This window comes from Rhopilema esculentum, chromosome 18 (assembly GCF_057945365.1).
Source record: "Rhopilema esculentum isolate cy_ngs chromosome 18, ASM5794536v1, whole genome shotgun sequence".
Taxonomy (NCBI): Eukaryota; Metazoa; Cnidaria; class Scyphozoa; order Rhizostomeae; family Rhizostomatidae; genus Rhopilema; species Rhopilema esculentum.
This window is the reverse complement of record NC_142832.1, coordinates 8,033,103-8,049,387: the sequence shown is the minus strand read 5'-3', so window position 1 is coordinate 8,049,387 and position 16,285 is coordinate 8,033,103. Positions and strand designations below refer to the sequence as shown.

Here is a 16,285-nt window from a genome sequence, read left to right as displayed (position 1 = left end):
CAAACAAGCCTCGTGAAAATTTATTTCAGAACTTTTGTCTCGCGGTTCTTCCTCTTAGTAAAAACCCCGGCTTAAAGGTAGTACAAATACTCATTTTACGTCAATTTTAATTTGAACTGTTTTCCGTTTACAGTTTTTATTAAGACTATAGTAAAATTTCCCAATTCAACTGGCATAATATTAAAATAAGAATGTAAAACAAGCTGATTTTGTTTAGATATTCTTGAAAAAATCGTGAACACCTGAAAAACCTTTTTACCAAAGTAAGCGACAACTCATCCAAACTGCTTTCTTAATCTTAATATGAAACAAGTGTTATTAACTAAGCAATAGCAGATGCGAAGTAATGATGCTGTTTTGTGACAGCTGAGACCCCGTTGACACAGGCATAGATAGGTATTTCGTGTACGCCAGACCTTGGAGACCTGAACCGGTTTGAATACTATATCCGAATCGCGGTATTGGGATCACTTTCTGTGACCACTTAGAAGAGATCAATCCGCTTCTGTCTGCATTTTCAACGCCCTCGATGCCGAGCTACTATTTCTAATATAAACCTATTGATTTTCACTTGAAGTTTGCACCTGACTGCTTCAGGCTTAAATGTACTTTCGTAAAACTTAACAGGTGGCATTCCGATGAGTTATTATCAGTTCCGTACAGTAAACTTTTGCGGCAGATCTCGATCATATCTTCATTTTTACAAATTTCTATCTTGTCTTTAATCTAAAGAGATAACCTTTATTTTAAAACACTAATGATTGGGTTTGCATAAAAAACACTACCAGATGGACAATAACGACTCTATTGCGTATTTCTAGTAGTACTTCTAGTAATATAATGTGGCTGACAAAATATCAACATACCTCGCACATTTATACTTCTATGTGCCTTGAGAGATTTTGCGAGCACTTTGAAAGAGTTCACATTTATCAAGATAATCAAGCCTGAATAGAGGAAAGATATTCTACAATGGCAAAACTTTTATAAAGTTAGTGTTGCAAAAGCGAAAACCGTATTTTTTTCAGTTTTTGACAAAGTTCATTCGGCCGAAATGCTTTTCCAAACAATCATTGCAGGGAGAATACGGGTATTTACTGGACAAAAAAAAGTGATAATAGTAACTGAGTCACGGACGAAATATGGATGGGAAACGAGACTAGAGAAAACAAGTCTAAGCGAGAGCTTTATCTTCCTGTACAAATTGTGGTATAATTATCTTGAACACGTTGTTAAGATGCTCTTCTGCGAGGACAAGAAATGCGAGAATTCACGGATCAATGAAGATCACTGGTTGAAAAAGCTATCAAGTATCATCATTTGTAAACCACCGGTATAGTAGTGAATGAAATTTAATAACCTCCCCGTCAATAGGCTGGTGGCACACCTGTCAATCCCATTCTGCTCATGCGAAAGCTATGATTTTGGTACGAATGCAATGCGTTCTATCAAAGACATACCACGTAAGAATCTTAAACAGGTTCTATGGTATATAAATCTTTTAACTCTTTTGCACCACAATATTTTAGCAACCTTTTCGCGAGGCTGCCTGGGCAGCATCCAAGAGAATTAAGGCCTCGCAATGCAGGCCTCGCAACGCCCCTCATGAGATCTGGCAATGGCCAGAAATCCTTTGCGTATCGTGGGGCCAGTCTCTGGAAAAGTCTTGATTTGAATACAAAAATTGTTCCTTCAATTAATGCTTTCATATCTAAACCCAGGAAAATTTATCTTTATGTACATCAGGGACATCGCTATATAAAAGCTATATAATTCATATAGCTACATCTACATTTTCAACTTTTTTTTCTTTGTTCTTAATCTGTTAATCTATTACGCTCAGATTATTGTAAATTTTGGAGAAGATAATTCTTTAATTTTGTAGCAGATTATTGCAATAATTTTACATTTCTGGACATAACCTCTCCAAGCTGGGGAACTACCATGTGATTCAGTTAAAGAGCATTGGCTTATTGGCAGGCATTGCTTTAATACTTAATATTACCTACAATCCCTCTCGCTAATATTTTTATGACTATCTAAAAGGTAAAACTGTCCTAGGCGTTGTCTATAAGGTAGATTACGTTAGATAAGAATTAGCTCAGCCTTAGGTTTGTCGCATCATTCTCCATGAGCAATTTTGTCTTGAAATGGTGGTCATCTCAGGAGACTGACCTCTATCTATGCAGTTGAAACAAGCCAAATTACCTTACAGACTTACTGTCAAGAGTGATTTAAAACCGAAAAATGAGCAGTCTCTAAGGAGCCCTTGCGAGCATAATCTTGCCAACGAATCTCCATTTTGATAGAGTGTTTTAGGATTCCTAGAACTACGGCTTCCTTGAAAGAAAAGGAAAAATCAAAGGAGCAGCCTTGATCGACATTGTGAGCAAAAAGTTGATGGTTTATTCTAATAACTTTTATTCTGATTCAACTACTTCAAAACTAAGATTAAAATTGAACAACAATTAACAAAAAATGATACAATGGAAAGAAACGATGATGGTGTTACGAAATGCTATCTGGTCCTTAGGTCCTTCTAATTAGAAGTATATTATCAAGAAACGAAAAAAGCGACTGGAGATAGAGTAGCGATAATTACAAAAAGGCTTCGCATAAAGTCTTCTAAAGATAAGCAAAGTTGGGTCAATTAATACCCAAAAATATTGCAAATATAACAAAACTAAAGACAAAGGACTGGGTAGGAAGAAAGTCATTCTGCATTACCATTCTTAGATTTGTGATGGTGGCAAGCCGGTCGAAGCACCTATGCTACTAATAAAATGCAGGCAATGTCTTGATTGTGGCCCAGAGGTTCCACTTCATTGTGTTATCGTTTGATGATATCTTTTGTTATAAACCAAAAACGTATTCCATTGCCCTTGAAACGATTGAGTTTGTCCTCTGCGGGGTTCCTTTGCCCTCTTGCACGACCTGGCGGTTGTCGAAAAAGAGCAAAGCTTTTCAATCAGTTTACTTGAATAATCAGAATATTCCGTCTAATTCAGGTAATTGTTCATCTTACGGTTTCATTCGTTTTGATTTGATTTCAATGTTTGTTATCTTAACTTGCATCTTTAATTTTTATCTTATATTTTTATAATGCAATTTCAAATTCTAATCACAGTTAAGACCGTTAGCCAGGGTAAATGATAAACAAACACCCCTAAGTGACTTGTAAGAAACCGATCCTAAATTCTCTGACAAATCATTTCTCCAGTTGAACAAACACAAACATTAAATGCTGCTCAGGCACACCAATATTTGGCTTCAAGGTAAAGACTGACACTGATTTACCTTATTTTGATTGGCTGCTGCATTGTAGGCGGCAGTGAGTGGCCTCAAGGAGGATTGCTTCGGGGTCACCATTTGTTGTGCAGCGTCTTTTGCGGGCGTGTGGAAAACCGATCTGTTCATTGCAGAATCCTCACTGCTTTCCATCACATCCTACACAGTCCAGAAAAGACGGTCATTGACAACTACCGCAGTTTATCATATATATGTTATTGAAAACAATAAAACGTTTCAAATAAAAGGCATTATGATATGATAAAAACCACGCAAAGGGAAGCAATTTGATACATTTCATATTAAAGAGCTTGAAGCGTCGGTCAGTCACGAAAGCGTGTAAAAAAACATTCCAGACCGGAGTGTTATAAGCAAAATGAATGAATCTCCAAAACCTATATAAAATCGCATATCAAACCTGTACCTTATTGATGCACTGACAGACGCCAATCATGATGTTTCCGTTTAATATTTTCCCATTTTTGCTGAGGGCCTTAGAAGCAAGCATAAATGAAGCATTCACTAACTGTTGCCAATAATAACATTAATTTGAAACTCTTTATCTTCCTTGACATACTGCACCTGATGAGATGAGCTCAGAAGGCAGTGCAGCACTTTTAAGTAATGAAAGGTTTGCCTGAACAGAATTTTTGAAGGGAAAAATTGTATATATGGAAAAGAAAAAGTTTGAATTGTCAGGAGGTTGAGATAATGATGAACGTTCCTCCTATGAACGTACAGTCAGTTTCATTACGGATATCAGCGAAGGTGCAGTAGTTCTGCTTACTAACTGGAGATCTGCTCACTAAAAAGAAGTAATAGCCCTAGAAAGATAAACAAATACAAACCAGCTTTCCTATCAGATATGAAGAATTTTATTGCTTTAAAAAAGTATATATATTTGAAGATTTGGAAGACATGCATTTAGGAGCACAGAAGCAGCTGATGTGAATTTTCATGGGTACAAAATATAACCGATAAATCAAGAAGGGCTAGGAATCTCGACTATGGAGAGAAGCCAAAAGCTGGTAGTTATTCATATTTCAGTTTCAATTGTCTGTTTAAAAGGGAATAACAGGTGGCCTTCAAACTATGAAATTTTGGAAAGTGAAAAAGGAAAAGAGTTACAAAGAGAGTGGTTGAATTGATAGAAAATAAGCTTTTGTTTATCTGAAAGAGAAAACAAGTGGATAAAATGGCCGTCTTGTGAAAGATCAAAGAAGACAATTAAAGTGAGGAATCCAAACAATATTTGAATCTTATTGATTTAAAAAAAATATTTGTTTCAAGATTAACAACAAGTCTCGCTTGACTAGAGCTTTAAATTAGTGAAACAACTGGAAAATTTAGTTAAGGCTAGCAGGTGCACATTTTACAGAACTAACACCCACTCAAAGAATACCTTATCCCAATCAGTCCACGATATGCTTAAGTCTGCTGTGCCGGTTGAGGAAGAGGGGGAGGTAGAAAGAGCTTTAACTGTATGAGAGGAAACTCAAAGCTGCTTAAAAAAGTAACTGTAATTTATACTGGGGGATAGAATAAAACAGGATGTCCCTTCCAGCATTAGAAACAAAGCTCTCCTCCTAAGAGAACAAGCTTCTTGATCTTACAGATAAAGAACAACAACTAAAATGCCTAATTTTGCACTGAGGCAGGATTCATTAGAAAACCCTGATTTTGCAAAAAACTTTGATAAAGACATGTTTTTAATAATAGGCGGACCACCCTCATTGTTCCACCTGGCAGTTTTAGAACCCATCTACATAAACCGCTATTGTGTAAACAGAGGGAGTTCATTTTCACTCTTGGACACCATTGGCAATATTCTTGATAGACAAGCGTCATTAATTGGACAACTTTTACAATCATGTGATTCCATTTCTAATGAATCTGTCTCGATCCACAACGAAGTAAAATATTTCCTAGCTTTAGGTTTTCGATTAACATTCTGACGTTATATTCTCTGGAATGTGTCAGAATAAAATTTTTAGTATTTTTCAAAATATTTGTTTTCTTCCAGAATTGCTAACCCTGAATTAGCAATGAGGCTAAAATCTAGATTAAAATTCCAGCTGCTTTAATCACAAGACAAGGCGAACAAAATTGAAATCTATCAGTAGTAAAATAAAAACAAATGAAGCGGGTGAAATATTATATAAATACCTTTTTAGCTTGTAGTTTTGACTGATATTGTATATGTACCCAATTGACGTTACTTTTTATCTACCAAAAAGGCATACCATATTAGAATAAGTACAATACGTAAAATGTAAAGCAATATCTGAATAGGAAATGTAAAAAATTATTGAATCGAGAAGGTAGCTGCTTGAAACAGTAGCAAAGCAGGCGGGAGTCGAGAGCGGATATACTAGCAAAACGACAGGCTCTTCCATTACCGAAATGAGAGCAGGGATTCAAAAAAATCTATTAAAATAAGCAAAAATAAGTGTTAAGAGGGGAAAGAAAGGAGCAGAACAGAAGGAAGTCATACTTCTGAGGGTGACTGATATATCAATAGCAAAAAGTCCCTAACAGTTTTAGCAACAGTGCCTCAACGATGTAATTCAAAGCGTACTGGTTTTAGAAAATTAATAAGGCTTCGAAATAAAATATTTAGAAGAAACAAAATAGTCCCCAAAATGCATTGAGTTGGCAATTTTCTTTCCATGCAGCCAAGAAAGTCGCATGAGAAATCCAACAAAACCTCCTTTTTCTCAATTGTACTGTTTTCTGAATGATGGACAAGGGTACGATAGGGCTGACTCTGTAAAGCCCTAACCCCGCCGCCGACTGAGCCCAATAAAACTATGCTTTCATCCCATAAGGATAACAGTAGAGTACGAAGCTCTTTTGTGAATCAACCCACGTCTCAGCAAAAAATTATTGGTTTCATACAGGTTGTATTAGATCAAATTGGTAAATACTATAAGTTTTAAGCATTAGACAAAGTCCTTACCCCCCTTCTGTTCAAAATAGGTTATGAATTTGAAACTAGGTGCTATACTACCTCCTTTTTCTCGATGAGTCCATACTGCGAAAATTGTTCTAAAATGTAGCCGACCATAGAAAAGGGGAAACTGAAAACAAAAATTGAATAGCTATAAATCAAACTTAAACAGAAATAGCCTTATTTACTTAGAGCTAACATGATAAGTATCGTTTTACAAACATTTATAAATAAACTCAGTGAGCCATGAAAGAAACTGTAGATAAAATACAATTGAAAATAGCACAACAAAAACGGAAATCTTTAATGTTTATAAGTCCTTGTCAATAGTTTTAAAAATCTTCACCGATATGGGTCTAGACCGACTCACGCAATTTTAGGCTTAAATTACAAACTAAAGATGATTTTGATCACAGATATTAAGGCAGACAATCAAATTTGAATTACGATATGCTTGTAAAAACGTTCGTTTAGAATAACAGGGATTTCATTAGAAGCCGGCGAGAGTCTGCCGCTTCATTATCAAACCTTCTCCGCCTACTTTCACCTTCACTTTAGTAAGACTGCACAAACTTTAGTAAACTTATAGATGCCTACTTTTACAGGTGAGCCTTTTACTTCAAAAATTAATGAAGACCCTGGAATAAGAGTGACAACACTGGCCTAAATATTTGCCACAACTCATCTCATCAACTACAGCAGCTACTGGTTGCATTGCTATTATAAGCCCTTTAAGTCTTTCATTTGGAAGGATTATTATTTTCCGATCCTGCTTTCATTAAAGAAACAAAACAAGGAACATATAAACAAAGTATATAGTATATAGTTTTCTGCTTCACATTTCTTCAAGCTAGAACGAAATAGTATAACATCGACATAACGAATGAAAAAAGCTTTTTCTTCCCAAAATATGATTTTACTCTTTCAAGACTACAATCCTGGCCAAAAGTTATTGGACTGGCTGGCAAATTGTAGTCTTTTTGAAAAAATACGCTCCCCATCCCCAACAGTCAATGTTGATATGCTTGTTTCTACTCATTTCGAAAGCTGGTACTTTGGTATTTTCCAGAAAACCAACATTGCTTTAGGGGTGGGGGGTTTTGATAATATTATTGGGGTAAAATTGCAATTTTAATGGTTTTGTTCTCCAGTCCACTAACCTTTTGGCCAGGATTGTAGGATCGGCTGATGCAATATGGAAAACAACGAGCTTGAAAATTTAAGGAATAGCACGAAAAAGTAGAAACATGCCACAAAATTAGCGTTTTGGCTTTTTTCAAATAAAAATACCGAAAATATAAAAGTCTTTAAGTGTATTTGAAATCTGCCCAGACAAATCCTTAATTGTTATACAAAAGAGTAAACTTGCTCTCCTGGACTTTTTAACAACTTGAGCGGCTAGTGACTGCTGTTTGGTTAAAACATTTTTATTATGTTTACTTTTGAGCAAAGGAAAAAGGAAAAAGAAGTGTGGAAGAGTAAAACAAACGAGATAATTTTTAGATAATTGTTAATAGTTTGAGGCAACGAAAAGTTTGTACGTTTCCTCGCGTTGCTTGTTATCAGCTAATTTAAAAACATCAAACATTTAGGCAGTTCCTAAAAGACACTAGCTTGAATATATATGTAGCTCAAAACTCACAAAACAAAAGCGTTCATTCAAATGCCACATTTTGTCCAGTCTTTTCCCAGTTCAAAAAATTTCATCATTCCTTTGTCTGCACTGAAATCTTTCGGGTCCAACATATTTTTATATCAACCATTAAGCTTTCAGCAATTTACGAACACGATAAAATTATTTCATCAAATCCTGATTCAGCCTGACCATGCACTTAAGCGCATCCGTTTGTTTTTTTGCACATGGATTATGAATGATAAACTGAAAGCGCGAGCTCAACCAAGAGCTTGTAAAAAATGGGGGAATTTGATTGGAGAAGACTGTTTTTCAACTGTTGCCAATTTTTCATAAAAGTCAGTAAAATTGATAATGGCACATTAAAGGTTTGTCATCGTGACCAATTCACATTGCCTTAATTTAAATATCTAAGCATTGCAAAGTGCCGATTTTGAGATATCATCGTAGTTTCAGCTCCTAATCAACTGTGTTTGCATTTGCCTTGGAACGCTGCGCTATCTTCGCACAATTTAGTTTTGCACTGTGTATGACAAAAATGTTATGGCTAGTGGATATAATTCTGGAACTATTTACGTCTCACCTTGTAAATTTCATTAACATTGTTCACAGAGTATTATTTTATTCCTGTTTACTGGCACTGACAGTTTCATCTTCGCCTCCCAGATTTTACTGGGCACGTGTTAGGTGTAAATGTGCACATAAGCCCGCGATACTATGACCAGCGGCAGACATTTTTCCTATCTGTTGTTTATTCTACCAACATTTGTGGCTTCCAAATATTTTTTCCCCGAAAAGATTGGATAGCATACGAAACGCGTAGTATAGATGAGAAACAAAGAATGCGATTAAAGGAGACTCACCCGAATACTGTAACCCATCTTTCATCAAGCATATCATTTGTAGTTAAGCGCTCTCTACAAATTTGGAGAAAAGCTCAACATCTGCAGCACATAAAAGATCAAAATGATCTATCGATTTAAGTTCACAAGAACAAACCAAATATTGTGCATTAACCCTTTCGATAAAAAGGCTTTCCCTGAACATCGTGTGGTTGCGAAGGAGCTTAAATATGTTGCTTGCTTTTCGTTATTGACTGATGCTTTGGCTAGAAGGCCTATCCATGTGTTCCACAAACCTATTTTCTTTAACCGTCACAATCCTAGTGCCCAGGCTTGAAGGAGCGTCTAGATATTTATTGTCTTTTGTCTTTCAGTAAATGTACATTAGAAAAGTTGAAATATTGCACAGCCTCAAATAAAGGAACGTGTTTAAAGGAAAAGGGTGCTTGAAGAGCGAAAGCCAATATTGACAGACGGCAGCTTCAGTTCCTTGATTCTGTGCTTTTTGTTTCTTTTAGAAAAATTTAGAGACATTTTTAAAGGAAGGAGAATGAAGGTAGGGAAATAATTCATACGCGTAGCCAGAGAAACTTTTTCAAGATGCTGACTGCTAAGGACCTATCACCTTTCTTCACATTCAAAACTTTACAATTTGCATTCAAAAAGAAGGTTCTAAAGGATGTTTTTAACTAAATATTAAGGGAGACACATTGAACAATTGAAGATGTTTAGTTTGCAATCATCTGGAGGCCCACAAACGCTAGTGTTAGGGGAAATTTTTATGAACAAAATAGTGTCTTCTTGTTGATTCTTTCGTGTAACCTGACTTTTATAAGCAGATGAATGTTTGATGGAAATGGAAATTTGCAACAGTCAAAGTCGTTAAAACAAATAAGGCAATATAGAAAGTAAAATAATTGAAATCAAAACAGCTCTAAATTGTCTTTGCCATAGAGAAAACAAGAATCCGAGTAGCTTTGTGATAACATCGGAATTTGGGAGGTCATGTCACAGTAGAACATCTCCGGTAAGCGAAGGTACATTTTCTTACCCTTGTGTGTAAAAAGGATCAACTTGTGTAGGGGACTGGATTACGCCATCAAGTCTTGGGGAGTAGACACTTGAATGCATTGGCGTCTCAATGTTCTTTGCACTCCCTAGAACAGGTTGAGTAAAAGGATCACTGCAAATTATTTGCCAAAAAAGCAAAACAACAAAATACGTGGCTTAGGATTTGCATGCTTCATCTTTTTTTGAAGAGAAATAACAAAAAGATAAAGCTGTTTATGCCAGACCACAACATAGTGACCTGTAGTCCATGGAGCCAAAACTAGAGAATCATACCTGGTGTTGCAAGAGATCTTGATACCGAGTTTGGGGACTATAATGAAAATTAAATGCATACATAAATAAAGATTAAAATTTAACAGCAGTAAAATGACCTTGGTGAAAATCTACAAATAACACAATCATGGCAGACTTGAAAGCTTAGAATTCAATAAGATTAGAGATTTCTTAAATCTACAGCTCAGGATGATGATTAAACAACAACAATTTGGTGGAAATGAATACATAGTAAGCTTTAATGAGATAAATCATAAAGTGATGTTGATTTAAATAAAGTGCAAGTTTTAATCTGACATACCATGAAGGATCTTGATGGTGTACAACCAGTCCAACTCTCAGCAGAGTAAATCTCATCAACAGTCATACACCGATCATCATCATACAAGCCTCCAACAGGAGGAGCATTGCTTTGTTTATCTCTAATATTTTGTTGCAGAAGAGGTGAAATCCTACAAGGAAATCAATGGTTAAATCTTTTATATATTTATAGCTTTGCCCTTTAAAATCAGCTCATTTGTGTATAAGCAGGTCTTTGGTTCACCAAATTTTAAAGATGTATGATTTTTTTATTTTTTTAAAAATTCATTGTCCTTGACTAATGACACTAAAAATATTTTGTCAAAACATTTTCAGCTTCAAGTGGCTAGTATTAAGTCAATGGGGTAGAAGAATTAGGTAATTTCTGGACTTGATGGCATTGATTGAATCTTTGCACTCCATAAGATAATGGAATATAACTGTTGTTGGTCTTGGCATTTTGAAACAACAAGCATGGGTTTTGTCAAAAGATTGGCTTTATCATGGTCATATAACATCAAACTATGTATTTAAAAAATAAAGGTGATCTTGTAATATGTAATTCCTGTTATTTACACATATTGGATAAAGATAAGAATACAGTCAAAGCAGCTTAAGGTATGAGAAAATTATTACCCAAACAGGATGTGTTCTAAACAAACATTTTTTACCAAGCTAAATGTGCAAGTATTTAAACTGGATTGTTAAACTATGATATTTTCAATTTTGATTGCCTTTGTCCATATAAATGGGGGGATTTCAATTTGGCAACCAGACTTTAGTATACAGTCATAAAACTAATATTTGAAAGTGAATTTTCTGAAACAAAGATAGCATCTAAATGGCTCTTAATACATTGCTACAAACATTCATGAAACCCACTGCAGTCAACACTTGGCAAATAATTTCACAACATGGAAAAAATTTGCATAAGAAAATTAAAGAAAAATTTATTTTTTTCACAAGGCCAGAGAGCTGAACATTTTTGTATTTATCTGATTTCTGTACCAAACTACATTAACACTGGAAAACTTAAAAAAGGTACCTTTTTTGTTGATTTCTTGAATCAGACATTTGGACCTGTTGGCTGGAAGCCCTTGACAAGCCATGAATATGAGGGCTGGAACCTTGTCCTACATTTGACAATGACCGTCCAAACTGTGGGGTCTAAAAAAAGAAGTAATATTTTTCAAGAAATGTCCATGATTAAAAAATATTTATCATTCTTACAATATGATTGTATGCCCTAAAAAGAAAAACAACTAAAAATAATGCAACAAAAAATTACAATTTATTATAGTGACACTGAAAAAATAAATTGTTTCATTGATGAGAAAGCTGGTAGTGACTCTGTTTTGGTCTGTTTAAATCCTCAGAGTTAAAAGATTTTCCTCAGAGTAAAAAAGGTCAGAACTAAGGTCTGGAAGAACAGGATGGAAAATATATCCAATTGTTGATCACAATAGGCCAGTCAAAAAAACACAGGCACATAATCGGTTTAGTTGTCCCATCAGTACTACATGCCTATATGAAAATCACCAATGGAGTCACAGAGATAAAAAAGAACTCCTTCTGTCTGCACAATAGCGCAGGTCTTTTCGTTTGACACGAGCAATCACTCACGATTGCGATAGCACTCAAGCAAATCGAACCACGCCAGTGTTTGATCGCTCATGCAAAACAGTAAATTTTGAGCAATGAATGCCTCATCAATTAACACATTTCTAGTCATCTTTTGTGACCCCAGCAAGTGTTATAGACAATTCAAAACCTATATATCAGAACACAGAAAATATTTATCTCAACGAAAAAATGCATTTGAAAATCAATTCTACAGTGAATGCTTATGAATACTATTGGTACTTAGACTTTGATTTTGCAATCATCCAGCATTAATGTCTACATGACCATCGTGATGTACATAAAGTTTATAAACGAAGCACATTTATATTCAGTATTTAATCTTTCTTGGAGTGCATTAAAGTACATCGTAACAGTTCATTTCCATTTGATATTACTTTATGATCATATGGTTTTTATAAACATTATGGACGCTTTTAGCATTGTTGAATACTATCATTTTTAGAGTGATGGCTCATGCAAGAGAAATTATGCGAGCGCTTGGCCACTCGCATGGGCTATTTCTTACGAAAAGATCTGATAGCAGCTTTTCTGTCTGTATGTAGATCGATTCCAAAACTACTAGATTAAAAAATGATAGGGCTCTGTCAATTGTCAGACCAGTTTTTCAAAGCCATTCTCAAATACCCCAAAAAATTGTTCAAATTCAATTTAGTTCTTCAGTCCTTTTCCTTTTTAAATGACTCAACCCTTTCTGGCTCAATGTTCTTTGCAAGTAAAATAAGACAAATGATGGCCTGGACAGTGCATGGAAGTTTAGACACACAGTAATACAAACTTAGGAAAACGCTTGTTTTCAATTTAAATAATGAAAAACATTTTAAACAGTTTTAACATTTAATGACAATTTTTCCTAGTTTTATTTCTTCAAAAGAAAGATTAGAGATGATAGGTTGTCTCTGTATGACTTTCTCTGTTTAAAAGGGTTACCTATGATGTAAACTAATATCCAGGCTTCAGTTGCTGTCTAGGAATAGCGTTTCTGTCTTCAGACTTAGCAACAAGTTATGCAGCTTTTCTATTTATATCCAAAAGATTGAAGAAGAAATTTTATTGTCTGCAGCAGAAAATGAAAAAGTTTTTTAAGCACAAGAACCCAGCACATTTCATTTCGCAAAAATGGTGGCAAATACTGCAGATTTTGTCTGTGATACCTTCGATATTTACTGTTTAGCTAAGTATATAACTATGCTATGTGCAACAAAGTTAATAAAAAATTTTAATGCATAAACCAGACTATTTTTTGTCTTAATTTCTTGTATTTTTTTAAATATTTTTGTCTTTTCAATCAAAAACAGAAAGTTTGCTGTGTGTAGTATGTACTGTGTAGTAGTATTCAAGATTAAAAATTGAAAATATTCCGGATTGTCATGAAAACTAATCATGGCATAGCAGCAAAGTACCTTTCCAGAGGATAATAACAAAATAAAGGGCAAAAAATTTAATTTGTGTGCTGGGTATTATAGACTTGATATGACCTTCATCAAAAAAATGTTTCTTTAAGGATGAAAATACATGTGTATTGAAGAAGAGCTGTCAAATACAAAAAATATCTTAATATTGATTATCTTAACATTGTTTAATATGTCCTTTACTGTCTTTCCAGTTTGAAAACTTCACACAATCAGTGCGTCTTACATAAGGGGTACCATTTGTGTGAAAAGTAGCACCACTTTCGTTGTTTTTACACCTCAATGGTATGCACACATACTTTTCAAAATATTTGTAAACATACATGAAAAAACACACATAAAAATTTGTGTCAATTCGTTGTTCCAGATTGATGTCATCAATTTTGCATCTTACCATCTACAGACCTTTCTCAAAAATGAAAACTTTATGTCATTTGGAACATTTGGTTGCAAGTTATTTTGTTTTAATATACATGTAGTGACTCTACTTAAGCCATTTCACACTCACTTTTCTACTCATTGGTTGATAATGTCATCACCATGATATCCCCTACCTCATTCACAGCATCACATACCACAGAGCATTCCCTTCATCATTGTTTACATTTTAACTCATCTAAGTCATGCTGACTTCTTCCAAAGTCTAGATCTTTCTCCTCCATTGCATCAGCATTACATTTTCCTAACTATCCTTAGTCAGCAATTTGATTTCTGTATATACGTATCTTAATTTGTATGTTGTTTTAGTCAGTCAGTCCAGTTCAGATAAAAGTTATACAGTTAACATATAGACTCTTTAACTGGCTCTGTGTTCCCTGCATGTTAAATAAGACTCAAAGAAACATCAATGATGGAAAGTTACAAGAAACAAGATAGGAACCACTGCAACTCTTGCTACACAAAGTCGTTCCTATATATATATATACAGATATTTATTTAGATTGACTGGGATTTCTCCTCTTAATTCCTCTTAATTCCTCTGGAAGTCTTTTACTAGTTAACACACCTTCTGGAATTTTCAGTTTGCAAATGTAAAATTCCTCTAAAACAATCTTTAAATATGTTATTAAAATAAAAATAAACTAAATATCTCTTTTAAACTAAAAGATATTGATGATACTTTGCACAGCGGATTCCGTGCGTATCATCAGAGAGAATCATCAGGATCAGAAACAATCGTAAGGCCTATATAGTTTGTTAACTAAAACTCAGTGAAATATTTGTTCAAGTTTCAGATTATGCTCTTACCGTCGTAGGAGAAGAAGTTGCCCCTAGCAGATAATTTGGTAGGTATGTCGAACTTCCGCTTTTTGAAATGGAATGTGGCGGATGATCAGGGCTTGTCGACATCATCACGTTCCCGCCGCTTTGACCTGAGAATGCACTTTCATGGAAAGATCCAGGTATAAGACTAGTCTTTGGAGAGAAAATTCCATCCTGGGAATGCGCTTGGTTGGTAAAGGCCGTGTCTGACAACATTGTGATCTATAGTAGGTTAAAGAAAGCGCGGAACAACTGAAGAGACAGCTTCTCCCGCCGTTAAGTTAAAAATTAGGCCCAAATTTCAATACGAGGCTTAAACGAGATGATAACCTGCTCCATACACTAGATTTTGTTTAACTCAAATAAAAAAAAATAAAAACTTTTTTTTCAGCAAAAAATCAATTAATTACAAGATTTGTCATGCTAGTTGTCAAGATACAATCATTAATAACAATAAAGATTACATTACAGGGAACATTATAAGATATTTATAAGATCAGCTGATGGACACATGGAAAAAACTCATGAAGGAGCTATCAGAACCATGTGCCCTACTCAATAACAATATTCGTACAATCTTTCCGAATTTCTCTTAATTGACTCTCTTTGTGCACAGCTGCGAAGCAGCCAGACAAAGTGAAAGATGTGTAGGGCAAAAGTCATAGGACTTTGCAAATCTTCGGAGACTACTGTTTATCAAACTATTATGATTAAAAATTTTAGCCAGCCAACTACTGGTTCAGTGATTTGCAACGTTCACTGGCTCTTTTAGTAAGTTGCACTTTTCTTGTTCCTTTCATTTCTCGAAAGATATTTAACTGCAAAAACCAAAAAGTGATGAAATTAAAAAACAGAGAAACTGCAGGGGCGGATCCAGGATTTTTGGTGACTACTATAGCTAGCTCAAACTTTTTGGGATTGGGAGCAGCTTCATGATGCGGCGGGGGCAGCACTGATAGGCCTGATAGAAAGCGAGGGGCAAATCACTCCAAAAAAATCTCGTACACCTTTGGTGGAAATCCTCTTGCTTTATCTGAAAATCCTCGGAAATCCTTTTGTTTTAGGGAAAATCTCGTGCACTATTTGCAAGAGTGAATTGCCCCTCGGTAGAAAGGGCACCTTGGGGTGTCAAAGTTTGCTGATGAAACAGATCGGGAATCGTCGTTTAGCCAATTACGAAGCCTGGTCATAGGTGGGTGAAGACCCTGTCAAGGGAGAGGGTCTGTGTTCTGGAGGCATAGCCCAAAGGGAAATTTTACGTTGATATGCCCCAAATACTCTCGGAAATGAAGGCAACATCCATAAAAAATACATTGAATCAAGACTACAGTCAAACTTCATTCTCGAAATACCTTTCACCCCAACATCAACCATCAAGGGAGGCTGGACCAAATCCTACTTTACCCTACAAAATTTGTTCAGATGACCATCTACATGGCTTGAAATAACTTTTGGATAAAACTCCTCTGAACTTACCGTTTTTTCTTTCTTTATTTAAATTTGGTACAATCTGCAGCTATATTCAAGCTAAATAAAGCCGATTAATTTAAATTACAAACACTAAATATAATTCAAATCAAATATAACTTATTTTGCATACGTATTTCTTGTA

General features: G+C 35.1%; 1 protein-coding gene across 1 annotated transcript; it reads right to left on the bottom strand.

The window, feature by feature from the left end:
* Positions 1-2,404: 2,404 nt before the first annotated feature.
* LOC135680932 (nucleoporin NUP35) lies at positions 2,405-15,003 on the bottom strand. Its single transcript, XM_065195179.2, has 11 exons — positions 14,659-15,003; positions 11,403-11,524; positions 10,359-10,509; positions 10,058-10,094; positions 9,765-9,870; positions 8,735-8,788; positions 6,299-6,368; positions 5,455-5,514; positions 3,713-3,781; positions 3,298-3,447; positions 2,405-2,934 (listed from the first exon to the last, which is right to left on the bottom strand). The coding sequence occupies exons 1-11, from the start codon at positions 14,887-14,889 to the stop codon at positions 2,854-2,856; spliced, it is 1,131 nt and encodes a 376-aa protein (XP_065051251.2). The 5' UTR covers positions 14,890-15,003; the 3' UTR covers positions 2,405-2,853.
* Positions 15,004-16,285: the final 1,282 nt, after the last annotated feature.